Source organism: Platalea leucorodia, assembly GCF_965183815.1.
Source record: "Platalea leucorodia genome assembly, chromosome: 4".
Lineage (NCBI taxonomy): Eukaryota > Metazoa > Chordata > Aves > Pelecaniformes > Threskiornithidae > Platalea > Platalea leucorodia.
Genome location: NC_138826.1, coordinates 16171327 through 16196435, shown reverse-complemented (window position 1 = coordinate 16196435; position 25109 = coordinate 16171327). Strand labels below are relative to the sequence as shown.

At 55.0% G+C, this 25109-nt stretch overlaps 1 protein-coding gene across 1 annotated transcript; it reads left to right on the top strand.

Annotated features, from left to right (window-relative positions):
* Window positions 1–2965: 2965 nt before the first annotated feature.
* On the top strand, window positions 2966–11148 carry FGF8 (fibroblast growth factor 8; the record flags this gene model as incomplete). The annotated part of the gene is made up of 5 exons (XM_082308042.1): window positions 2966–2997; window positions 3089–3125; window positions 5223–5403; window positions 9664–9770; window positions 10861–11148. 5 exons carry the CDS (start codon window positions 2966–2968, stop codon window positions 11146–11148), a joined length of 645 nt encoding a protein of 214 aa, XP_082164168.1.
* Between the last annotated feature and the right edge of the window lie 13961 nt (window positions 11149–25109).

Below are 25109 nucleotides of genomic sequence, written 5' to 3'. Positions count from 1 at the left end.
TGGGTGAGCCCATGGTGGGCTGGGAAGCACCAAGGAAAGGAGGCAAATGCCTCTGTGCAGGCACCTGACTTCCCTGCAAGGAGCATGGCCATGAGCCGAGGCAGCAGCAGAGGTGGGCTGAGCCCGGCAGCCGTGATGCTGCCTGTCCGCGGCTGCCGTCACCAACCCACTCGTGTCTCTCCCCTGCCCGAAGGTGGGGTAGGACAGGGGCTGTGGAAGCTTTGGCTGTGGGCCCAAGGGTGGCGGGCAGGAGCATCATCTGTCATCAGCTGTCAGGCGAAGTGTGGCCACCCGTGGGTGATCCCGCACCGGCTTGATTTTTACAGCCATGACTGGCACTTGAGCCTGTTTGCCGAGGGCAGGGGGCACACGGGGCTGTCAGCTCACGGCTGCCTCTGACCCCGTACAGGACACCATAAATCTCCCCGTTCAAGGCAGCTTGGGCTCTGCTGGACGCCGCTGAACATGGTGTGTAGTGTGCAGGATAACGCACGGCCCGGCCCCGCGCCCGCCGGAGGTAACGCAGGGTGGCCGCTGGTGAGCAAGAGCAGCATCTGGGAAAGAGATAGTGCCTAAATCCCTTTGAGTTTTTATATGTAAAAAAGTGAGGATTGTCTTAATTCAGAGCATCAGGAATATCTAGTGCTGCCTGCTCTGGTTTTGCCTGGTTTTCCTCAGGCAGCCCAGAGAGGTGGATATGGGGAGCCACCTCACCCGTGCCGTGGTACATCAGCTGTTTGCATGGTCCGACACAGCGGGGTTTTCTCCTGACCGTGTGCTGGACTGACAAGCTGGATGCTGGAGCATGTTCTGCCCATGGAAACCCTCTCCTGCTTCAGCTGAGCACCTTCAGTACCCATCCTGCCCGTTCCTGTGGTGCTCCTTATACCTTCCAGTTAAACACAGGCTTGGCCCAAGACTTCTTTCTACATGTAGGAAAACCCCTCAGAAACATCCTTCTGGCCTTTTGCACCAAGAAAAAGGGAAGGGAAAGGTACAAGGGGCTTATTTTGTGGGAAATTTTGGCCAGAACAAGGCAGTTGCCCTCCCTGTGCTGTGCTAGGTCTGACCATACCGATGCAGGGGCTGTTTTTCTCTGTGAGCCCCGGGGGGGCCAGCCCAGGGATGGGGCAGTGCCCAGGCTCCCCTGCCCGCCTGTGGCATCCCCCCGGGAATGCTGATGCTGGGCAAGACCAGGTGAGACCCCTGGCACCCCTGGGAGATCCATCTCCAGAGGTGACTGCAGGCAGCGTTACGGGGTGAAACGCTGATGTGCAGTGGGGAGAGGTGTGGGGGCACGTGTGTTCGGGGTTGCTGGGTGTCTGAGCAAGGGGCAAACCGCGCGAGCTGGTTGTCAGCGTGTGTGAGAGAGAGAAACGTCCTGGGACTGCAGCTGGCGTGTGCCTACGTGTGCGAAGTGGAGGGGTGTATTTTTGGGGTAGGGGCAAGCATGTGGGTTTGCGTTGGGGTCGTGTAGCGTGTGTGTACAGGGTTGCGTGTCCGTAGGGGGACTGTGCGTGTGAGGGGTGCAAGCGGGAAAGGGGGCTGCGTAGGAAAGGCTGTATGCGTGTGCAAGCTGTGCGTGCACGAAAGGGTCTGCGCGGAGGGCCTGCACGGGTGCGCGTGTGAGGGCTGCGTGCGTGCGTGCGTGCGTGTGTGTGTGCAGGGGGGCTCCACAGGCGTGTGCGGGGCTGTCTGCGTGTGCGGGCGGGCCGTGCACACGCGTGTGTGCGGCGGTGCGGCCCGCCGCTCTGTCACTCAGAGGCCGGCTGACAGGAGCTGCCTCTCCAGCGGCGGCAGATAGCGCTGATTGCTGATTCGAGGAAACAAAATAGCAATTGTAATTATGGGCTCTGATAAGATAAAGGAGGGCGCGGGGAGCGCGGGGACCGGCAGCGGGGCACGGCCGGCAAATTAGCAGCTGTCACTCAGCTTCGAGCAGGCGGCGCCGGCCCCGGCCCCGGCCAGGTACCGGCCCCGGGGGCCGCCCGCCGCAGCCCCGCCGCAGCCCCCGCCCCGGTGCGCAACAGGTGGCGGGGCCGGGAGCGCCGGGGCTCGCCGGAACAATGCAGCCCTCGGCGGCTCTGCCCGGGCTGCGGGGCTGAGCCCCGTCCCGCCGCCGCCCGGCCCCATGGCCCCGCACCGCCGGCCCTGAGGGCGCCCGCCCCACCAGGTAAGCACCGGCGGGGATGCTCGGGGGGGGGGTCCCCGCTCCCCACCCCGGCTGCGGTATTTGCTCAGCCTCGCTCCCTCTCGAAACTCCGGGCCGCCCCCCTCTCACCCCCCCGGTAATCCTTTTAATGTCTGGCACATCCCGGGAGGGCTCACCCGCCCGGTCCCAATCCACAACGCGTCCGCGGAGCGGCGAGACACACCCCCCCCCCCCCCCCCTTCCCTCCCTTCCTTCCAGCCCTTAAACCCCGTTTTACAGATGGGGAAACTGAGGCACGGGACGGGGAAGGCGTCCCGCCAGCGGCCGGCCGCCGAGCCCGGCCCTTAGTGCCAGCCCCGAGCCCGGCGACACCTGGCCCGCTGCCCCCTCCGCCTCGGCAGGTACCGCCGGGCTGGGAGGGGAGCGGGGCCGGCGGCCCGGGCGGGCTTCCCCCTGCAGCGGAGGCGGCCGCCCCCCTCCCCGGCCGCGCCCGCCCCCGCCGTCGGGGCTGCGGGCCGGCCTCGCCGCCTCCCGGGGCGGCAGCGGGGCCGCGGAGCGGAGCGGGGCGGGGGGCACCCCGCGGCGGGGGGCCGCCGGCCGTGCGCCCCGGGGGCTGGGCGGGCTGGCGGGCGGGCGGGCCGGCCAGCGGGGGCCTTTCCCCACTGTAGCCGCTTGTGCCCTCCTTTCCTCGGGGCGAGGACGCGCCGGCAGGGCGAGAGGAGGCGAGGAGCCGAGGCAGCGCCGCGCCGCGCCCCCCCGGGCGCTCCCCGCCGCCGCCGGGCCCCGGGCTCCCGGCCCCGCACCGGCGCCGCGATGGACCCCTGCTCCTCGCTCTTCAGCTACGTGTGAGTACCGGCAGCCCCGGCCCTCCCGCCCCGGGCCCGCAGCCCCCCCGGTTCACACCTCTCTCCTGCTTTCTCTCTTCCCCCCTCCCAGGTTAATGCACTTGTTCGTCCTCTGCCTGCAAGCCCAGGTAAGTGCCCGCTCGGCCGCCCGGCTTTGTTCGCCCCTCGGGGATGGCGGGGTGCCCCGCAGCCGCCGCCGAGCGCCCCGGGCTCGGGAGGCAGGGAGGGAGGGAGGAGGACCAGCTTAAAAACCCAGGAGACAAAAGTCGCCCGGCTGTAAAAAGCCGAGACCGAGGGGGGAGCCCCCCGGGCTGCAACATAAGGTGCGGAGGGCTCGGGCTGCGAGGCAGGGAGTACCCGGGGTTGCAAGGAATTGTGCTGGGTTATTTTTAAGTAGCTTTAGGTCCTGTCCCCCCACCTCTAAATGGCACTGTGGATACCCCCGTTCCTCTTGTCCGTTTCCCCCCCCCCCCCCCCCCCCCCACCGCTTCATCCAAAAAGTAAAGCGGAATTAAAAAGGGGAAAAGAAACCCCACCAAAACCTTACTAAAAAGCACAGGTTTTGATTCAGCTTTCAGTTGTCAGATTTTAGCATCGCTGGTTTGTATCGCCAGAGACAGAAGTGTCATGAGTAGATTAAACAGCCCGGGCAGGGCTTGTGCAACACCCGCATACCAGCAGGCACGCGTCGCTGGGAGCGGTGAGCCCTCCAACCGGGGTGAAGCCCCCCTTCCCCCTGAGATCACAGGTGCAGAAGCTTTGTTTAAAATGCCCTTTAAGCTACTTTTTTTTTTTTTAATTTTATTTTCCTGGAACCTTGGAAAAAAAAAAAAAAAGAGTTTCCAGCTGAAAAGCGAAGGGAAAGAAGCGCTGGGAGTGTGCAGTTGTATAAAAACATAGCTGTAATATTTTGGAGTATGAGATGGAGACCAAATAGCAGCATGGCTAATGACCTCTCCTCCACATGGTACCCTCATCAGAGCCGGGGAGAGAATCCCGCTGCATTATCCAAAACCCGTCTATAGGAAACACACATGCACAGGCAGAAGCAGAGGGAGAGAGATGACATTGTCAAGGGGAGATATCTCTATAAAGCCAGCTTTGGGAGAGCAGCGGCTTTTGCTTTTATTGGGTTTTTCTGTTGTTGTTTAAGACGGGAGGAAATCTTCCCATTTGACGTGGGGGTGGCGGGGGGTAGTCCCAGCCTTCTGATGTTGAAAGGAGCTATCTCCTAACATTTGCTCAGAATACATCTTTATAAATGTCAGGGAGCAGCGAAACTTTCCAGACTTAAAAGAGGGATTTGAGACGAGGGGGGAAAAAAGACTTCTGTGCAAGCTCCGAGCCGGGGCTGAGGGGGGAGCAGGTCTGGCCGCTCATGAAAATCATTTAAAGCCCAGGAGCAGCGGTGTCGGGTCTGGAGGGGACGGGCTGAGCTGGGGCTCTGGGGCTAGCGGGTTTGGTGTGACAGGGCTGGGGACAACCCCGCTGCCGGCACCAAGCAGCTGGCTGCGGATGAGGGATGTGTTTGCATGGGTAGCGTGTTAGTATCCTTGGGGTTTTATGCCACTAAATACCCAGGCTTGGGGCACAGTTTTCTTATAATTCTCATACCTCATAGCTCTACCATCTCTGGGGACTTTGTATTTAGAGAGCTCAGTAAGTGGGGCATTTGGGAGCAGATAAAGAGCCTGGGACCCAGAGGAAAGGCAGCTGTTGAAACCGATGGGGCAGCAGCTGGGGTACGTGCCCAGGGCAGCCGGAGCAGTACTCTGCTCCTGCAGAGGCGAGAGAGGTGTGGGACGAATGCGTCAGCCTCTCGGGGGGGCAACCCAGTGCCATCCTGCGTGACCTCCCTGGACCCCATCCAGCGCCCAGACGCGATGCACATCTTGGGTCCTCCAGTGCCAGCCGGGACCCGCCGAGTCCTGGGGAGGCCTCCGGGGTCACCGAGCCCTGTCGCGCTTCCGAGTCACCTGCACCTCTCTGCTTAGGGCATGTCTGGAGCAGGCACGGCTCTGTAAAGGGCTCTGGTAGCTGTGTCCTGGAGCTTAACGCTCCTTCTCCCGGGGAGGCTTTGCTGGCGCAGGAGGTACCACTGCGGTCCTGGCTCCGCACCTCCTCGTAAAGCCCGGCTGGAGGCCGGTGATCTCGGCTCAGCCCATTCGCCCCTCTGAGGAGTAGAGATTATAATGGTGTGTCGTATATTTTTTAATTTCCTAAAGGTAACTGTTCAGTCCCCACCTAATTTTACACAGCATGTGAGGGAGCAGAGCCTGGTGACGGATCAGCTCAGCCGGCGGCTCGTCCGTACCTACCAGCTGTACAGCCGGACCAGCGGGAAACATGTGCAGATCTTGGACAACAAGAAAATCAATGCGATGGCAGAGGATGGGGATGTGCACGGTAAGGACGTGCGATGGGGGCGGGCGGAGGGGGGGAGCCGGGGAGGTGTTCGCAGCGCAGCGTGGCGATTGATGATTTCCGTCCTGTTTGTTAGCCAGAAATCATTAAAATCGTTCGGCTTGCGGGGGCTTGTAAAGGGAGAACATAGGGGTCAGCGATCAGCGGCTGTGTGACTCAAGGTGAGGGCAGGTTTCCCTGTGCCGAGGGAGGGGATCGGTGCTTGCAGGATGGGCTCTGCTCCTTTCTTTTTCATTCTTGGTTTGCACCTGACTCGGAGGGCTCGGGGCTGTGGTGCGCTGAGCAGCGCCGGTCATCTCAGCCCAGCTCTTTGCAAGGCTGGGTGTCTCTGAGACTTCCTTATGGAAAAGAAATAGAAAGTTGAAAAAGAAAAGAGGGGGAGGGGAAAGGGGTAACTGCTGCTCTAGAAACCTTCCCTAAACTAGAACTGTCCAAAGGGGCATTTTCCTGATGTAGCCCCCATCCCTCCCTTCTCAAAACAAATCCCGAGCAGAGGGTCAGCGAGGCAGCTGGCAAAGATGCTGCGGCGTCTCCAGAGACAAAGCAGGGGGGACTCTGCGAGCGCGAGAGCCTGTGCTACGCCGCGGCCCCTCTGCCGTTGCCCTGGCCCTGGCACCCCCTCCCCAAAACCTCAGCCCCCCCCCAGGGCAGGGGGACTGATCCCTCCGCTGGAGACACCCAAAGCCCACATACTTTGATCGCGTGCGCTAATGACACGTTGGGACGGTCAAACGCCGCGCGGGGGTCAGCGGGGCCAGTGAGCCCGGCACCGCCGCGGGGCCGGCTGCGGGAGGCCTGATCCTGCACCCGGATCGGGGAAGTGCCTGTATTTGTCTGTGTTGTACGTAGGAATCGCAACAGTTTTTCTTTGGTATTAGCTGTAATTTCCCTTTCTTGCTTGGGGAGATTAGTAGAAACACTTTTCTTCCTTCCCCTTCTGTTTTGGGGTTTTTTTTTTCCTTCTTCCTTTTGCTTTGGCTGAAAATTTCACGCTGGACGTTAGCAGTGCAAGCGCAGTGCAGATTCCATCTATATGGTATCCCATACATCCAGCATTAATCTTCCAAATGAACTATTCCCACCCTAGAGCAGCTCTGGCTTGAAATGGCATTAGCTAATATCCCAAGCAAAAAATCCCATCTTGCTTTAGTCCTATAATGCCTGGATTTTAAAAGGCAGTTAGTGCATATTTAAATAGCGACCAGGTTTAAATAAGGCCAGAAGTAGGGGACTGGTGGTGGCTTGAAAAACTCTATTAAAATGTAATAAAAAAAGGTTAAGCATTTGAAGAGCTAAGGAGAAAAATGAAGACTGATCTAAACCAGAAAGAGAACAAGCAGTTTTTCAGATGTAAAGTTTTAAAAGAGTTGCAAGTCTGTAAATGTTAAAATAGAGGTTCAGGATTGTTCTATATGAATCTCTAGGGAGGCCCCCATGTCTGGAAGAACTATTAAAACGCTTCTTACTTTCACCTTTTTTAACATTTCCTGAATACTTTCTCCTCTTCGCAGTCCAGTTGGGGGATCAAGTGTGTCTCGCTGCATTTTTTCAGCATTTACGTAGCCACTTTCCCTTCAAAGTTTGAGCATGAAACATAATTTTACTGGGATAAATCTGTCACTTAAGTGAAAGAATAGAGTTGAAAACGTCAAGCTTCCCCCCTCAAAAAAGGAAAAAAAAGGGCTCCCCCTAAATGTTATTTAGAAATCCACTTTTAAAGCAAAGAGCCCCCCTCCCCGAGCCCTTCCTTCTGCTTTTTTTATCTCATTTTTGGGGGTGGGCGTGTAAAAGGGGTTGATTTATTTTTGCGGATGACCCCTTTCCCCACGCTGACGTTTTTACAGCCGACTTAACATCGAGTCCAGCGTTTTCAGTTATCTGTCTTAATTGTCAATATTTGATTGACTTTTTTTAATTCTAAGGGAAGGCGGGCGGCCGGTGCAGCCTGGCTCATCTCTCCCAGGCCGTGCCTGCCACCGAGCAAACCGCCGGCGGCTGCAGCCTGGACTAAACCCCGCAAGCGGCTGGGGACACCGGCGCAGCTCCCTGCTGACTTGCCCGTTTAGTCTGCCTGAGGTTTTCCGCTGGTTGGGGTGGGGGTTTGTGGGGTTGATGGGTTGCCTGCATGGGTCTAGGGGTGCAGGTCCCTGGGGACAGGTTGTCCTCATCCTCCGCTGCTGGTGGCTGGTGGGGCCGGAGCAGCGCGCTGGCTGGGCTCGTGCGGGGCGGCAAACCCGGCTGGAGGCTGTAAATCACAGCCGCCCTTTGGAAAAAAAAAAAAAAAAAGGCCGAAAGGGAAGCGATGTGCATCTTTAAAGTGGGGTTTTGTGCTCGCTGGGGCCGAGGCCTCCCCCGCTCCCTCCCTCCGTCCCTCCCTCCCTCCCTGCTCTTTCTATCTCTCGGAGAGAAAAATCAATTCTCCTCAAACCTTTTACTGCCTCCGAGATCAATTCCCCCCCCCCTTTCCCCAATATAGATAAATAGGGGGTCACTGTCTCAGTGCTTCGTTTGCAGAGTGCCACGGCTCCCATGGCTGGTTTTGGGGATGCTGGGTGCATGTCAGGCTCTGGGCGTTGGAACTGGGGTGGCACAGCCTGGAGTTGGCTCTTCCCAAATTTCTTGGCTCTGAGTCCAGCCTGTGCCCAGGTGGGGGGCTGCAGGCATGGGGTAGTTTGGGGATGAGAGATGCTGCAGGGTGACGTTGGCAGGAGGGAGTGCGGGAAGGGGGTGCCTGCATGTGCGTTGAACCTGGCTTGCCCAGCAGCGCCAAATCAGTTGGCCCCAGACAATTTTGGGATGCTTTTTCCATTGCTCAACTCAGCTGCTGCCAGCGCTGCCTGCGCACTGTCCCTACCCTTGGTGCCAATGACCTCAGCAGTGCCCGTGATGTGAGGGATGCAGGATTAAGGCATCACAGAGAGAGAGAAGCAGCAGTTTTCTCCTAGCCCAGAGTGTGATTTAGGCTCGCTTTAGCTTGTATGTGGGCCCACAGCCGCCTCCTGCCATTCAAAGCATCCTCCTGCAAAGCCACCTGCTCCAGGGCCACATCGCTGCCCTTGCTGGCGGCTGAGCATCCTGGGGTAGAGATGTGCAAGCCAGGGTGGACCACAGTCCTGAGGAACCCAGCAGCCCTCGTGCAGAGATCAGAGAGGAGAAATAAGGCATCAGTGGGCTTATTCCCATGATAAAACCATAGACATGGAAGCTCTGTGGGCCGCACTCTAATCACCTTGCTAAATTGCGCTTATGGCACTAGGGGCTGATGCTGGGCAAGAGGTGATGGTGGTGAGATGGGACAGTACCAGCTGGCTTTTCAGTACCATGGGGAAATCTTTGGTGCTTGGCACAGTGCAGCCCTTTTGAGGTGTGAACAGGTAGCCACCATCCCCGTCAGGGCTTGCCCTGGGGAGGGGAGCTGGCTCTGGGGACAGCAGCTGCAGAGCTGGGGAGAAGGATGTCCTGTCCCCATCCTCCCCCTTCCCTGGGGATGGATGGACTTTGGGGCTCAGGTTCCCAGCGCGAAGGCAGGGAGGGAAGGTGACAGGTCTATTTATAGGTGGCCCATCGACCCGGCGATTTGCATAGCTCCTTCGGAAGTCGATCAATGCCTCCATTAAAAAACTGAGACCAAATCAATACGCCCTCTCGACTCGTGCAAAGGTGAAAGGCATTAAAAGGATGGCCGTACCCTTCACGCCTCCCCTGCCAGCTGCAAAGTCACTGTTCCTCCTGCAGCCCTTGCCTGGCAGAGAGAGAGAGCGGTGTCCCCTGGGCTGGGGACAGCTGGCAGCATGCCCTGCACTTCCAGAGGGTGACTGCCTCCTTCCTGCGTGCAGGCTCGCCCAGACCTGCCTTGGTTTGCAGAGCAGCTGGCTTGTTCTCCACTGGCCAGTGCATGCCCTGCTCGTTGCCCTGCCTCCCTTCTGGGACACCTCTATGGCACCTGAACCGCTGAACCCCGTGAAGCCAGGCAAGGCAGAGCTACTCCCCCTCCAGCATGGCTCAGGGTGGCAAAGGGACGTGACCAAGGTCATGCAGGGACACCGTGGCAGGGTAGAGGGGCCGAGGCTAGCTCTTAACCTCATGTCCTGATTTTAGAGCGCTCTCTGGTACAGTCACCAGAAAGCACGTGCCCACAGTGCCCAGCGTCAGGACACGTCACTGGGGTCTCCGTTCCTGTGCCTGCCCCATCCCGGAGCCCCTCTGACCTCCCTCTCTCTTTCCTCCCGCTGCTTTTCCCAGCCAAGCTCATCGTGGAGACGGACACCTTCGGGAGCCGCGTGCGCATCAAGGGGGCGGCCACAGGTTTCTACATCTGCATGAACAAGAAGGGGAAGCTGATCGGCAAGGTAGGGCGCTGGGCTCAAGGGCACGGGCAAGCCAGGGAAGTGCAATGGGCACTGAGCAGGGCTTGCTAGAAGAGGAGCTCTTAGCTGATACAGAGCCCATCCGTGGGGATGGGGAGTGAGATGGGGGTCCTGGGGGCTCAGCCAGGGCACCCCTTTGGAGGGCAGGGGGATGAACCATCCTGCAGCCTGGGCGGCAAGAGGGAAGCAGGGGAGCAAGGGAGGTGGGCGGGTGCCGTGTGGGGCGCATTCCTTGTATCTCCCTGAACAAATAGGCGGATTGCTGGGCTATTCTCCCCGATTACATGGTACAAGTGCCAGGAATGTTAAGATGCTCCGTGGGGCTGGCCCCAAGGCCGGGCCCTGCCGTGCACCGCTTAGTCACGCTCCCTCCGAGCCTCGACGCTCCCTCCCCGGGGGCGGAGGGGGCTGGATGTGCAAAATCCCACTGGGACAGTGATTGTCTGGGAGGATTTTCAGTAGCGGCTCCTTCCCTGGGGCTCCCCATGCGGGTCTTCTCCCTGGTCATAATAGGGAGGAGCTCAGCCCCCAGCTGCCTCCATGCTCCCTGCCATCTGCATCTGTGGACATCATCCCCACGGACCCCACGTTGCCTCTTTGGCCCCTTGATGCCCCTCCTACATTAAACACCCAAGGGGGAATAGGATAGGTGGGTGGATTGCCACCGGGATGGAAAGTTTGCTTACGGTCATGCTGGCAGGGGAATCCAGCCCTGGCATGGATGGGGGCAGGATGGGAGCAGGCGAAAATCTCACTGTGGGTGCAGTGGAAGTGAAGGCTGGGACGAGCCATGTTGGGGCTTGCAGCTCGGTGCTGGCATCACGCTGGGGATGCAAGCTGCAACGAGCAGCATCTGCCTGTGCCACAATGCCTGCTTCCCCCAGCTTTTCTAGTGAAAAGCAGATTTTGGGGCAATTCAGACCTGTAGCAGAAGAGTTGGGAAAAGTGAGCCCTTGGCTGCCCACAAGCATCGCAACCCTGCTGCCGCCTCAGGCGGTCCAGCTTGGGGTAGCGAGAAGAAGCCTCTGACCGAGCGCCCATTGCTTAAATCCCCTTTCTGTGCCCTTCTCAGAGCAACGGCAAAGGCAAGGACTGCGTCTTCACGGAGATCGTCCTGGAGAACAACTACACGGCGCTGCAGAACGCCAAGTACGAGGGCTGGTACATGGCCTTCACCCGAAAAGGCCGCCCGCGCAAGGGCTCCAAGACCCGGCAGCACCAACGGGAGGTACATTTCATGAAGAGGCTTCCCAAGGGCCACCAGACCACCGAGCCCCACAGACGCTTTGAGTTCCTCAACTACCCCTTCAACCGGAGAAGTAAAAGGACTAGAAACTCCAACTCCAGGGCGAACCCTTGACTTGCCTTCCTCTGCCTGCAACTCTCCTGGAGGACTCTCCTCTGAGCTTGGTGGACTATATGTAGAGACTTTCCCATATGGATATTAAACAAAAAAAAAAAAGGGGGAGGGGGGAGGATAAGAAATACTTGCTCTAGTTGTTGATAATTTTGGGGGGTTGGTTTGATTTTTACAAAAAAAAAAAAAAGAGGAAAAAAAGAAGAGAAGCTCTATTTTTGTACTCCAACTTTAAAAGAAATGAAATGTTCAAAGACTGGTGAAGGGGGAAGAGCCCTTCGCTTAGAAATGTTCTAGTCTGTTTTCGGGGTCGCGTTTTATTTTGTAATTTTTTTTTTTTTGTAGCTCTAGGGGGAAAGGAGAAAAAAAAATCACCGTTTAAAACAAACAAACAAGCAAAAAAAAAAAATGGAAATCCAAATCTGGGAGTGATGTGCTACTTAAATGGACTGAATTAATGCTTACCGGAGAAGATGGAGAGGTCGGAAAACAATTAAGAGGAAGTGATTTATTTCAGAGGTGGTTGGAGGCCTCCGGGTGGGTTTTGCAGCCTGGGTGATGTGCGGGCACTGCCCGTGGGGGCTGGCTGCGATGCCCGGGGTGAGGACTGCTGGATGCTTTCCTTCCTCGGATGCGCCTGCTTCTTCGGCTGAGCGAGGGGTTGCTGAAGCTGCTTGCATCCTTCTGAAAACGCTGCTGGCTTCCCAACTCCCAACTTATTTTTTTTTCTCAGGAGGGGACAGGGGTGATGGACGCCCCAGAGAAAGTCCTGAACTGACTTGGTACCTCTTACCCACGAGAGCATCTTTGGCATTTGTTTTGTTTTAAACTACTAAGATGAGGCAGTGAGCGACGGCTGCCGTGGAGCGGGCTGGTAACTGGTATTTTTTTTTTTTTTTTTCTCCATGTGGAAAATGTGAACTTCTCACCAAAAACTGATATTTTTTTTCTGTTTATATTTTTTTATCAGATGGAAGTTTTCATCTGTAAAATTAAAAAAAGTTTACAAATTACTACGGAGCCATTTCAGGCTGGTCTTGTCGTAATATTCAGTTTGTGGTTGGCACTTCCATTGTCGACCTTTTCTTCCAGGTTTGCTCTTTGATGAGAAATACCACTGTCCTTGTCCTCCTAGGAAAGGAGAGGTTTTCTTTCAAAACTTCTGTGTTGACAGAAGCCCAATTTTCTATTTAGGAAAAAAAAACCTGAAGGAAACATTGAATCTCTTGAGTGAACATCCCCAGCCATCCCCGCTCTGCACATGCTGCCCTGGGACTGCGACTCTCTCCAAAGGGTTAAAGCAATTATTCTTCACGGGGAGGGCAAACAAAGACACTGGATAGGAGCCAGAACCAGGGGTGACTTTTCATCCAATCTTTTTTGATTGTTTTTTTTTTCTGTTTCCTTGAGGATTTTTGTTTTGTTTTGGTTGTGTACAAATTGAATATGAAATGATTGAAATATTTATTTAATATGTGCATTAAAAATTTGTATTAGTCTAACTGAGCCTGATGCTTTCCAGGGAGGGGCTGGGACTGAAGAGGCAGGTTTGGAGAGAGGTGAAGGAGGAGGGCGAGGTGCAGGATGGGGCTGAGGCCGCTGCTTGGCGTGAGCCCTTTCCCGAGGGAGCAGATGTGGGAAGTGGGAGGAGGATGCCCTGAGATCTTAGACCCAGATGAGTCTTGTGGAAATCATGGATTTCCCTGCAGCAAATTCCATTTTTAATGGGCAGATGCCACCTCCTTGCCCTGTCAGGACAGGCCCACTGGAGGCTGGATGAGGGCATAGTGCAGCAGAGCCTTGACCACCCGTTTTAAGGATGAGGCTTTCCAAGAGAGAAAGCCGATATCTGCTCCCCTCTGGTCTAGATGAGCTTGGTGTCTGTGCAAAATGAGTTGTTGGGTCCCTGCCTCCCTGGTGGATACTCAGCCCTGCCAAGGTGCTGGGTCTTGCTCAGAGGAGCTGGTGGGGGACTCTGATATGGAGCGGTGTCAGATATGGAAGGCTGAAAGAATAAAATCGTTAAATATGTTTTTTTAAAAAATAATAATTGCAGGAATGGAGCAACCTCATAAGGTGAGAGTCTTGCCAGGGCCAGCCCTGCTGGTGCTGCCGTCGTCAGGGGGTGCCTGCGGCATCGCTTAGTGCTCAGGGTGTTGCTTGTCTGCAGGGTGTGAGGACAAGCCATCCCTGGCTGATGCCACAGGCTGGCCTGAGCTGTCAGTATACATAATTTCAAGGAGGGAAGCCTGGGGACGGAGTGCTCAGCCATGCTCTATGTCTGAGCATCACTGTGGCATCACAGAAGTCGTGGGTGATGCTTGGGCCGTAGGACAGCGCTGCAAAAGGTGAATGGTGTTTGCCTGGCTGTCCCAGGAGGGACCCAAGGACTGCAGAAGCCTGGAGCCGACAGCACTGGGGCAAGCCCATGTTGTAGTGTCCAGACTACAGGAACTAAAAGTGAATGGCTCCTGGCCTTTCCTCAGGCAGAGATAGTGTTTGATAGTCCTTAATGGGTGCTTTTCTTTCATTAATTTGTCTAATTGCTTTTCCTAATGGCTTTGTGAACCTGGGTGAATTGGTGCTGGGTTACTGCTCCAGGTAAGGGTAGCAGAGGGGTAGGACTGGCTCCATGCAGGTCAGCAGACATCCCCTCCCTTGTTATCTGTCCCACAGGGACAGCAATGGCAGGGAACGGCGTGGTGTGGGCGCTCAGCCTCCAGTAAGGCTGTTCCCCCATCCCTGCCATCCCAGGGTGCAGCTGAGGGCTGGAGCAGGGGGGCACCCAGCACCCTGGGGGTCTGAGCTGGGGAATGACCCCCCTGCGTCCTTGCACAGCTCTGTACCACATGCCAGCCCCAACTCCTGCCATCTGCTCTGCTGCAGCCTGCCTTTGCGAAAGGCACCCAGGCCTGGCTCCTGGGAAGGGAGCCCCTGCTTTCTCACCTCACTTGGTCCATGGTTAATTAGCCCCTTTCATTAAAGGGCTTTTGGGTGGCCACGCTGCCCAGGAGCACTACAGCTTGGGGCTTTGTTTATAGCTTGAATTTGTCCAGCATCAGCTTCCAGCCAGCAAATGTTGTTTTGCCTTTGCTTGGAAGATTAAAGAGCCCACTACTAGTTAGTTAATGAGTAAGTGAATTAATGGTTCCTCATACCCTGTCTCTGCACTGATACCGCTTAGTCCCTGGCATGGCTGGAGCAGCTCATGCTCTTCCCGGTGACCTGGGCCCTGCAGAGTCCTGAGTGTGGTCCTTCAGGGCTGGTAGCTGCCACCACCTGTGCAGGGAGATGGGGACAGTCCCTGGTGGTACCTGCTGTTCCTCCAGGGATGAAGAAACCCGGGCTGCTGGTTGAACACGCAGGGTCAATCATCAGCCCAGGAATCTGGGACTTTTCCCTCCTCCTTCATCATCAGTGGGTGTGTGGACCAAGCTTGAGAATCACAGCCACCCAACAGCCCTGGGGACTGCAGGACACTGAGCTGGGGCTGGAGTCAGGAGAGGACTGGCGACAGGAGGCTTTGGAGATGGGTGTTCGCTTCCATCAACTGTTCCATTGCTGTTAGCACGGGTGTTTTGGGCAGAAACCCCTGCTCTGAGCTAGCAAAGTCCTTTGTGGGATGGGGCTGTGCCTGTCCCTAGCACCACCACTCCCAGTGTCTCCTGCGGTCCCCTCACTGTCACCAGCTGGCTGGCGGGAGGTGGCAGACGAAGCAGGAGAGGAGCCGTACTGGCCCCGCTGTTGGCACAGGGATGACTGCCCCGTCCTGAGCTGCAAGCAGTGGTGCACGCGTGTCGCTGCCCATACACAGGACGTTGCTTCACGATGCCATCTGGACACAGCAACAAGGCTGGAGCTGAGCGACGTTTGGGAGAGTCTGCCTCATGAGACAAGACCGGGAAGCCCAACTGGTCCGGCCAGCCAATGCAGGGTAAGAAAGAAGTAAATGTGGGATGAGCACACCAAGGCAAGGCAGGGAGATGAGCTGTTTTCAGGTTAAATGTGTTTATGGCAAACTGTAGATGGGCAGGAAGAAATCAAAGTGGCAAGAAAAGGGGTCTGCGATGTCTGAGCAGGGGCTGCACCAGGGCTTGATGGATCAAGCCTCAAACCTTTTGGCATGTGCTGTCCCCACTCCCATCCCTTCTGTCACTTAACAAACACTGCTGGGCTTCAAGGCAGGGCCAACCCATGACAACGTTGCCGTGAGGTCTGCTCGAGGAAGGGTGCCCACCGAGCAGGGTGGGCTGCGTGATGCTGTGGCAGGGTTGGGGCTCGCCCGGGCCCCCTTGGGCATGCCCCGACTTGGGAAGAAGGACTGGGGTGTTTGTTTATTGCATCAGGCTCAGCTTTCAAACATCTCCCTGCCATCCCCCTCCCCCTCCTTTAATTAATTCTGGGTAAGAAGTCCTGGCTTTATTGTGCCACCGAGCTGAGGGCTCCCTGTGGGAAAAGTCACACCTTCTGAACAGCTTCTGATACCATGCAAATGAAGGACAAGTCCAGGAAACGCTTTCATCTCGGACCTGTCCAGCCCCCTGCCCATTAATTACACACATTTCATTTGTGTGAGAGCAATTCCTCTCGGGGAGGGGGCGGGGGACGGCCGCGGCTTGTGGATCATCTCGGCCCTGCTCTCTAAAGACCCCTTCTTGGAAGGGGGTTTATAGCCAGAAACAGGGATGCTCAGGGGCTCAGTGGGAGATCCCATATTTCTGCTCTCTCACAGCTACTCCAAATCAAACTGGCTCATCATCAGGCCGCATCAGGTTAGTGGGGAGGGTTCAGCACTGCCCCACGCCCTGCTCCGTGCCAGCGAGCCCCAGCTCTGGACCCAAATGCCACAGGAGCATCCTGGAGTGAGGTGTGGGACAGAGCAGAAATGAGCTCAGTGCTCTCCCAAGGGAGCGACTCTCCAGGGCCAGGAGCTCATGAGATGGGTAACTTTGGGCAAGGTGGCCACAAAATGAGTCCCACGCAGGGAAACATCTTTCCACACTGCTACTGAAATGTATGTCTTGGGGGACCGCATCACGCTGTGACATGGCGCAAAGCCTTCTTGGCCACACGTGTACCAGACCCAACTCTCCTGTTGAGCCTTGGTCTCTCTGTGCTCCTCTCCTTTCTGCACAGCCCCTCTGACCAAAGTGTCCCTGGCATGGCTGCAGCTGAAGCCACCTCCAGGCTAGCTCCTGTTTCCCTTGGGCTGATGGGGAGAGTCAGATCCAGATCCTGGAGAAGGCACAGAGCAAGGGGATGTGGAGTATGGTGGATTTTCACAGCCCGTTTCCTGGCCATGATAATAACACTTAGCACTTCTGTAGCACCTGGGATGCTCCAAACACCTACACATCTGCTCCTCATTACCACCCTACTTCCCATTTGCAATGTCTCTGCCCCTTCCCCAGCATGCCTACAGTAGTAACAACCCCCCCATAGAAATGGTGCCACCCCCAACTTTCCTCCTGGAAATCTCCTTCAGGGCAGGGTCCCAGGGAGCTGCAGCCACGTTCTACTTTGGGGTGGGGGCTGGAGGCTGCCCTCCAGGACTGGAGTAAGCAGCTTGGGGTGGCTGCTGTGGCTTTGCTGCAGAAGACATTTGATGGTCAGGTTTGCTGTTTGCCTTCCTCCTGGAGTGAGGGCGCGCAATCTGTGTCCTCTGGTGTTGATAACTTGTGGGCCTGGGAACACATGGCAGCTGCGGCTTGGTGCGCCAGAGGAGCTCTTAGGAGATGTTGAGGGATATTTGGGACTCGGTTAATGGGAACCAGCAGCCTTTCTGGGTCAAAGTCAGCATGAAACCGGTGCCGGGCTCTAGCAAAGCTGCTCATCCACCCGCTAGCCCTGTGCCACTTCAGCCAGAGGATGAGAGAGGGCTCGTGTGTGGATGGGTTGAAGATTACAACCATTACTCCAGATTACCTGATTAATGGCCCAGGCTACTCTGTAATGAAACACACTTTAGATGTGCTGTACGGGGAGCAGAGCGGATGCTCTTGTGCTTCATGTGACTTATAGCATCTCTCCTGTGTTCGTAGTAGCTGTAGCAGCAGAAGGTCCCTCCAGCCTGTCAGATGTGATGACCAAGATATAATCTGTGGCTGCAAAGTCCTAACTCAGAGGCTTGGCTGTGTCGGGAAGAACCACTCCAGCCATGCTCAGGTATTGCCACTTTGCTAAGCTTGTGCTGTTGATTGTTGTGAATGATGGGATGCTGAGGGCTGCCAGAGTCTTCCCAGTTCAGTGGATACCTGATCTGTGCCCTCATTCCCATTCAAGTCCTCTGTTCAGCCGTGGAGTAGCCCCTTTCAGCCATGATCATGGCACTGCAAAGGGTCCTCACCTCCTGGGCTGGCCTCTCCTACCAAGAGAGAGGTCCATAGACTTTTTTTTTTTCCCCCTCTTAAAGCTTTTACAGCAGAAGGAGAAGGAAAAACTCAGTCTCACTCTTGCTGTGATTATTTTGCCAACACTTTCTGCTACAGTAGCACATCTTGGTGGTTGGAGTCTCCTCTTCTATGAGCTGCTTACAGAGTAAACGGCAGCCCTTGTCCCATAGACATGCTGTTTTGTATGGTCGGCTGTAGCAGGTGGCATATGCTGCCAAGACAGACCTAACCACAGGTCTAGTTGCTACCCCAGCAAAAGAGAGTCCTGGGAAGGGACTTGAAGGAGGGCTGAAAGGTGTCCCTGTGGAATTTCATAGCAAACGAGAAAAACTCCAACTGCAACATCCAAAACCCCCAAAAAAGCTACTGGAGGAGCTGAAGTGCAAGATGATGAGACCCAGGCTGTACATCCATAGGAAAATTTTGGCTGCTGAGATGTGAAGTGGGACTTTGCGTGCCGGCTGTAGTTGCATGCTGAGACCCCAGGATGTGGCTGCGCTCCCCATTGCCCCGTGAGAAGCAGATGCCCAGCTGGGAGCGGGCCCTTTGGTAATGGCCTGCGAATTTCCCTTGGCTCCGTTAATTGCCACCTGGCTGCTAGTTACAGCTCCAAGTCAATTGCTGGGAGTGTTGGGCCCTGCAAAACAACCCCTTGAAATCAGTTGTTAGCCCAATTAACAACCAGTTTGGCTTCGGTTCAGGCTGTTAACCATCAAACAGCTAACTGCTGGTAATGATTGATTTCTCAGCAGTTGGGGCTGCAGTGGAGGAGCCAACCTGTTTCACAAAATGCCATTAAAGCCAAGACTTTGTGAATGCATCTGGCTCAGACAAACATTCAAGCTGTCCCACACCAGTAGAGTAGGCAAGGTGATGGCCAGGATTTCTAGCCATTTTGATTAAAGCATGGGTCATTGGGATGTGTTAGGATGAACCAGCGGCCAGTGGGCCAGTGCTGCCACTGCACCATTCTCCAGGTAGGCAGCCACCGCTGTTTGTAGGGCAACCACTCATACCCATGGAGAGCATCCCAGTGTTCAAAGCCCCCATGGATGGGAACAGCTCAGTGTCCATCTCTCTTCCGCAGTCGCTGTTCCAGCCAGCGAACCTGCAAAGATTAGTTTGTCCTGTTTAGATGTTTGTGTGTTTCCCCAAATCACTTGGGCCATTTCCATCTGCACAACCAGCGGGGGGCTTGCATGGGGAGAGCGGTTCCCATCAGCATATGCAAACCTGGGGATGCCTCCAGAGCAGCCTGGGATGCTGTCCTCTGTCTGCTGGTGGGCGATGCAGACTCATCTGCAGATGTGAGTATCTCTATGAAACCCGTAAAATACTCTTTGAGTCCTAGGTAAGGCCAAGAGCCTGGGGTTCAGGCAGGATTTTATTTAAGATTACTGGTCAGGTCTTCATCCATTTCCCTCTGGTGTTTCAGGCCCTGGTTCTCTGCTGTGCACTGGCGGGTTTGTTCAAACACATTGCTGATGCTACATCAAGGGCTTTTTTCCCCGGGATATTTTCCCCCTGATCAAAGTGGTCAATTCAAGCTGTAGCATGTACAGGGAGGAGGGAGACAGCCACCTGTTAGGGAAAGACTTTGAAAACGCAGAGGACGCGCTGCAGAGGCTGACCTTGTGAAATGTACGCTCCGACCGCGCTGGGTAGCAAAGTGGCACAGGGCGAGGAGTGAGCGCCTCGGCGTACAACACCATGGTCCTCCCGCATTTGAGGGCACTCGGGGACCTGTGGTCCTGCCAGGGCCTTGGCACTGCAGCCTGAGCTCTGTTTCTGAAACTGGGTCCCAGTGACTTTCAGCAGGACATGGGCACCCGAGACCTGTGTAGACATTTCAAAGATCTTCCTGCAAGGTTCTTCCAAGTGCAGATCTGGTTCCCCCCGATGCCACGCTTTTGCCATCCTTTCACGGGAGGTACGGTCACCCCAGATTCCCAAGCAGTACATACGCCAGCATGGCACGTGTTTTCTGTAACTAGCTGTATGAGATATTCCTTGTGCAAGCAGGACAAAGTTGCTTATTTTTATCATATACCTACTAAAAGTAGCCCTGCTCTCTCCCACGCTGGGATTACCTTGCCACCCTTATTGAGGAGGCTGGGGAGGCCGGGTTGTGGCTGGGACTACCCCCATGCTGGGCAATACATGTGCAGTGAGCTCCTGCATCCTGGGGGTCAGTTGGGATTTCTCCCTCCCGTCCATACAAGGAGAATCTGATTCTCACAAAGGGAAAAATGCCAAGTTTAGGGTAAGCAGGAGACCTGATAACCCAGCTTTTCTGCTCCTTGGGTCTGCAAGCAAATGTTTTATTTGCAGCTTGTGTATTTAACTGGGCTGAACACAGCAATCCTGGTCTGTGCACCTTCCCAGTGTCTCATTCCCCCTCAGCTGTTGCTAAATGCATCCTTCCAGGAGGTGGTGATGGGTGCCTCTCACCTGCTGGAGCCGGGTGAGCCCTGGCTGGTCAGACTTTTTCTGTATAACAGAGAAGGTCAGTTATAAACAGAAACGGTTGGTTTTGTTGGGGGCTTTTTTTAGACATCAAAAATGCTCCATCATCATCAGGCTGGCTTAGCTTTCAGCAGCCAACACAAACGGAGCCAAACCCTCAGCAGAGAATTCAGCAAGGGAAGCAGCACAGACTTTCCAGAGCTATTTCTCCAAAGTCTTGCATCCTCATTCCTCCTTCTACCTTCCACCACAGCAGCCAATGCTGTTCTGGGCTCTGTGCAGATGCAGGGTGAGCCCTGAGGAGCTCCCAGCTGGAGCTGAAAGCAAGTGGCATAGCCCCATTTTAGAGAAGGAGTGGGGGGAATCAGTGCACAGAAAAATTAAGATCTGAAAGAAATCCTGGCAGAGCCGCGAATCAGCTGAATCAATCTGCAAGAGGCCAAGAAAAGGTATGGAATTGGCCCAATGGGGGAAGCGATGTATATATGCAATAATCTGAGCTATAAATGAAGCACAAAACCACAAAACCGATCTTTTTTCTAAACCTCACGTCTGATTGCCCAGCTTTGACTGAAGGTTGGACTCTGTCCCATATCCCAACTGGAAGGAAGCTGCTTTCGTACATGAGCAGATTTCAAGGTGGATGTCTGTCCCAGTCTTCTGCAATACTCAGACGAGGGGATCCTGCTCAGTGCCTTTTGAGTGAAAGCCATAGTCCTTGTTTAAGGAAAAGGAAGGAAGGATATCCCACAGGCACTCCATATTTCAGTATTATTTGGTGGTCTAGGTTTAAAATTGCCTAACTTCAACTCACGGCACTTGATCTTGTACTCTTTTCTTCCAGGTTACTGTGCCATTCAACCTGACCAGGCTTCTGCAGGCACTGCAAGTGGGTTTTCCAGGTCTCTCCAAGCTCTTGTAGGGATTTTTTTAAGCTGATTCCCATCTGTCAACATCTCTTGTGAAGTGCAGCCAAGTGTTTTGGCTGCAGCATCTGGCGGTGAAGTCCATCGTTGGCTTGCTTGTGTCCAGGATCTTGGGGAGAGAAATGATGCAGTGACCACCCACAGGAGTGATGTCTCTCTGCTCGGGGCTGGTGTTTTCCAAGAGGTTCTTGCAGGGACTTGCAGAGCTATTGAAGCCAACTGTGGAGCTGTAACCCTCATTTGGTTGAGACCACTGTAACTCCAGTCTGTTTTGAAGACAAGAGGCATGGCTGGTCCCCGCAGGAGGTGCAGCTAAGGCACGGTAACAGACTCCTGTCCCTTGTTCCTGGCTGCAAAGGCTACAGCACATCTCTAAAGCAAAGGTAGCATTTATTTTATAATGAATCCTGAAATCCTGAGTCTCATGCTTGCCCAGAAGGGCTCCATCTCTGGTCATTCAAATATTCAGTTGGTGAAGTCTGAGCTATTTTTGCTCTGAGTTGTGATGGGTAAAGCCACAGTCGTTCCTCTGACTTCACTAGAATCACTCTGGATTAATTCAGATGTGAGCAGAGGTTGGTTCGACCTAATTATCCTCAAAGCCCATATCTGCAATTCTCCTACACTAAGCCAGCACAGCGACAGCAGTGAGTGCGGAGGTTTTCATATACCCAAAGGTTTTGGCAGAATCTGTGTTTCAAGAGCTGGTCGCTGTCCCCAGATGATGTCCCAGAGTGTTTGCTGAGGCGTGACCTAGATGGAGGGGACACGACCAGGCAGGGAGAGGAAACGTGCTGTGGAAACCACAAATTCCCAAGGGCATGGCTGTGGCTTGTGGCAGTACGTGCAGCACCTGGTGCACTGACCCAAATCCCACCACTGTCATGACGTGGTTAATCATAAGAAAAGTTCTTTCCTACCAATTGCTGCTGGCTGATAGAGGGGCATCCCTAGCCCCTAAAGGACTGGGGGCACCGAGAGGGGAGAGCAGTGGTTGCTGACACACGCTGAGCCCTCGCAGCCTTCGTCACGGGGCCCAGAGAAGTGTCCACACTTCACTCCCTCTCAGAGGGATCACTGTGAGGAGCTGAGGGTTTCACCACCTCCCCCCGCAGAGCCGTGGGTTCGCCGTGCACTTGACACCGGCACAGGGGCATGACTTGCGCTTGACGACTGTCTCCACCGCAGCAGCTGCCCGTCCCACACCAACCCTTCCTTCTAAATGCCTTGCAAGAAGGAGATGTACCGTTCCTGGCACAAGGCTGAACACCAGGGCAGTGTGGTGTGACATGGAGGTGGCCTCCTCACAGGCCATGCTGCCAGCTGTTGCGGTGGGATGTGGCAGCCCCCAGGACATCATGGTCCTAGGCACTCCAGTCACCATCCAGGGCTCCCCAAATCAAGTCTGAGGCTCCCTGGGGGAGGCAATGTGCCTTAAGCATCAATGAGGATGAGAAACTTCCCTACAGGGAAGAGAAAATCACAGCTGAGATTTTTGCCCTGATGGCGAGGCTCCGTGAGCTGAGATTTTGGACAAACCCTCAGCACCGTGATGTGGGATCACCCTACACATGGTGAGGATGAAGCATTTCTTTTGTATTTGCTACCTACAGTGTGGAAGGCTCTCCTGGTGATGTGAGCAAAGGGACAAGGAGTGGAGCGGACAAAGCAGGCAGGACTGTGGGTAAGTCCTAGCTGGAAAGGCAGAAGAAGGCAGAGGAGCCCTCTCTGCCGGGCAGCTGGGCTCGCCAGCAGAGAGGGGAGGAGGGGCTGTGGGTCCCACCCCTGCGCTCCTTAAAGTACATTCCCTGGGAATGAATGTCCATGGGGAGGAGAGGGAAGCTAGAGCCAAACAGTCAGTGAAGCACATGGGCTTATAGTCCTTTTGCCACCTTAAGGACACCCAGAGGTGAAAAACGTGCAGCCTCCTCTATTGAGACGAAGTGAATCCCTAATGGGCTGCTTCAGGGGACCCTCACTTAGAGAAATGCCAGTGAGGCAAAACCCCAGTAACACAGGCAGCTATTTCATGGCTAGTTTGCTGGGCAGCACCCGCTGCTCGCTGCTCCTCCACTGCCTGGTCCACCCCAGAGCTGGGCGCACCCTGCGGCACAGCCAGCGGGGCTGACCTGGCCGTACCCTGTCCTGATGCATGGTCCAGAGGAGCTCCAGTGGCTTCTCAGGGGAGATGTCGGACATGGAGATCAGACTCTGCTCCACTGTCTGGACAGCATCACAGGTACGGTGCACCGAAACCATCGGTACTTACGGGTCTGGCCTTCCCGGTTGCCATCTGTGCAGGAAAGCTCTGAGTGTGCTGACTTATTTCCCAAGTGTGCTCCCTTACTGGTTTTTATGCATGGGATACACACTGCCATTGCTGTTATCTGAAGCAGGTTTGGAGCTGTTATTTGAACCAGGCCACCTGGTAAGCAGCCACAATACAAAAAGCCACAAGCAGCCCCAAGAGCAGTCAGCCAGGCAAAAGGTAGGGTGGGTGCTGGTGGGGCATGAAGAGCTCCGGACAGGGAAGAGGAGAGTCCTCAATGCAGTACAGAGGCCTCATCTCCAGAAACCTTCCTGTGTTGCTGCTTGCTCTGATTTAAACCTATAGCTGGTCCCTATGGAGGCAGGAACTCTGAAGATGTTTGCTGATATATTGTTTCAGGAACAGACATTGTGGGGAAGCAAATCTCTCCCCATCAAAGCAGTGAATCTATACCTCTGGCAACAGCCTACAAAGAGAAGGCTCAGCCCTAGATAAGACTGGAGGCAGCAGGGTGAACATCAGGGTGCTGCAGGACAGTACCGTGGACTTAGCTGCAAGCCGAGTGCCTGAATTACTGGCGAGAATTTATTGCTGTCACAGAAGGCAACAGGTCTCCTTGAGTTATTTGGCCTGTATTTTGCTGCTAGGGAAATGTCTGACCTTCCTTGAAAGTGGAGCATCCAGAGCAGCCTGCCCACCCTCCGCCATGATCTCTGGGCGGGAAGCACAGACATGAGCGATGAGGGCAGCAGCTTTGCTGAGGAAATGCATTTAATTCGATCTACACTGCAGTTTTTCTTGGAATAAACGTTGATGCAGTAACATTCTGCACAGTAACTAGGGGTGGATTAAAGGTCATAGAGATAATGTAGCGTGCTGAATTCACAGGCAGCAGATGGGAAGAGTCCTAAACCCACTGGGAAAGTCTCCCTGAAGTGTCTTCTCTGCAACTTTGTCCGTTCTATTCAAGGAATGGATTTGCTTCTCTTTCCTAGCAGGTTTCACTCTTGCCTGGACCTTTTTCCTGAGATTTAACCCACATTCTCCTTTTCTTGATTTATCTTAGCAGCCCCAGTTAATGCAGTTCTTTTTGCCATGCTAACTGATTTTGCTCAGTGATGTTACACCTCTGCACACTGGGAAAGCTTGACTAGCAGGTCTGCACCTGAATCTTTCCCTCATTCTTTAAATCATGGGATGGCAGCTTAGCATGGGGCGGGTGGAGCAGGGAATTGCCTTCTACTAGAGATGGCTGCGCAGACGCAGCCCCCCAAGAAGCAGCTTTCCGCGCACTCAGCGGGGTCTTGCTGCAGAGCGTGCTCCTGGGCAAGGGGAGGAGAGGGTTTCCCCAATCTGCTGCAACTTTTCTGGTCATCTGAGGTTGATGCAAAAAGTCTCCTGTGGTGGAGAGCAGGTCTGTGGCAGAATTTTAAAGGACTGTTCTCAGAGGGGTTAAATCCAGCATTGTGGTGTGGGAATATGTGTGTCTCAATGGACAGATGAGAGGGCCACACGTTTCAGCTCGTGACATGGAACAACTGGTTGACCACCTGAGCTCCTGCTGCCCCTGCGTAAAATGGAGACGGTGCCAAATCACTTCACAGGTCACTGGAAGTTTAATGCAAGTTTCCCAGAGGTTTTGGAGCATGCAGTGAAGGATGCTGTGGTGCAAAGCATTGCTGTTTATTCCACCGTTATCACCCAGTGGAGAAAAATGCAGGGTTCCTCATGACATCTACTGAAATGTCATGGGAAAAAAAGCCAAAAGTCCAGCAGTGAAGTAACCCTGTCCTGCAGACAGACCCCCCCCAAGTATTTTGTGCTCTGTCCCAGCAGAGGGAGCCCGAGTTTATTAACAAATCCCGATCCCGGAGATAGATAGCTGCTATCAAGGTGGTACCAAAGGCCGGG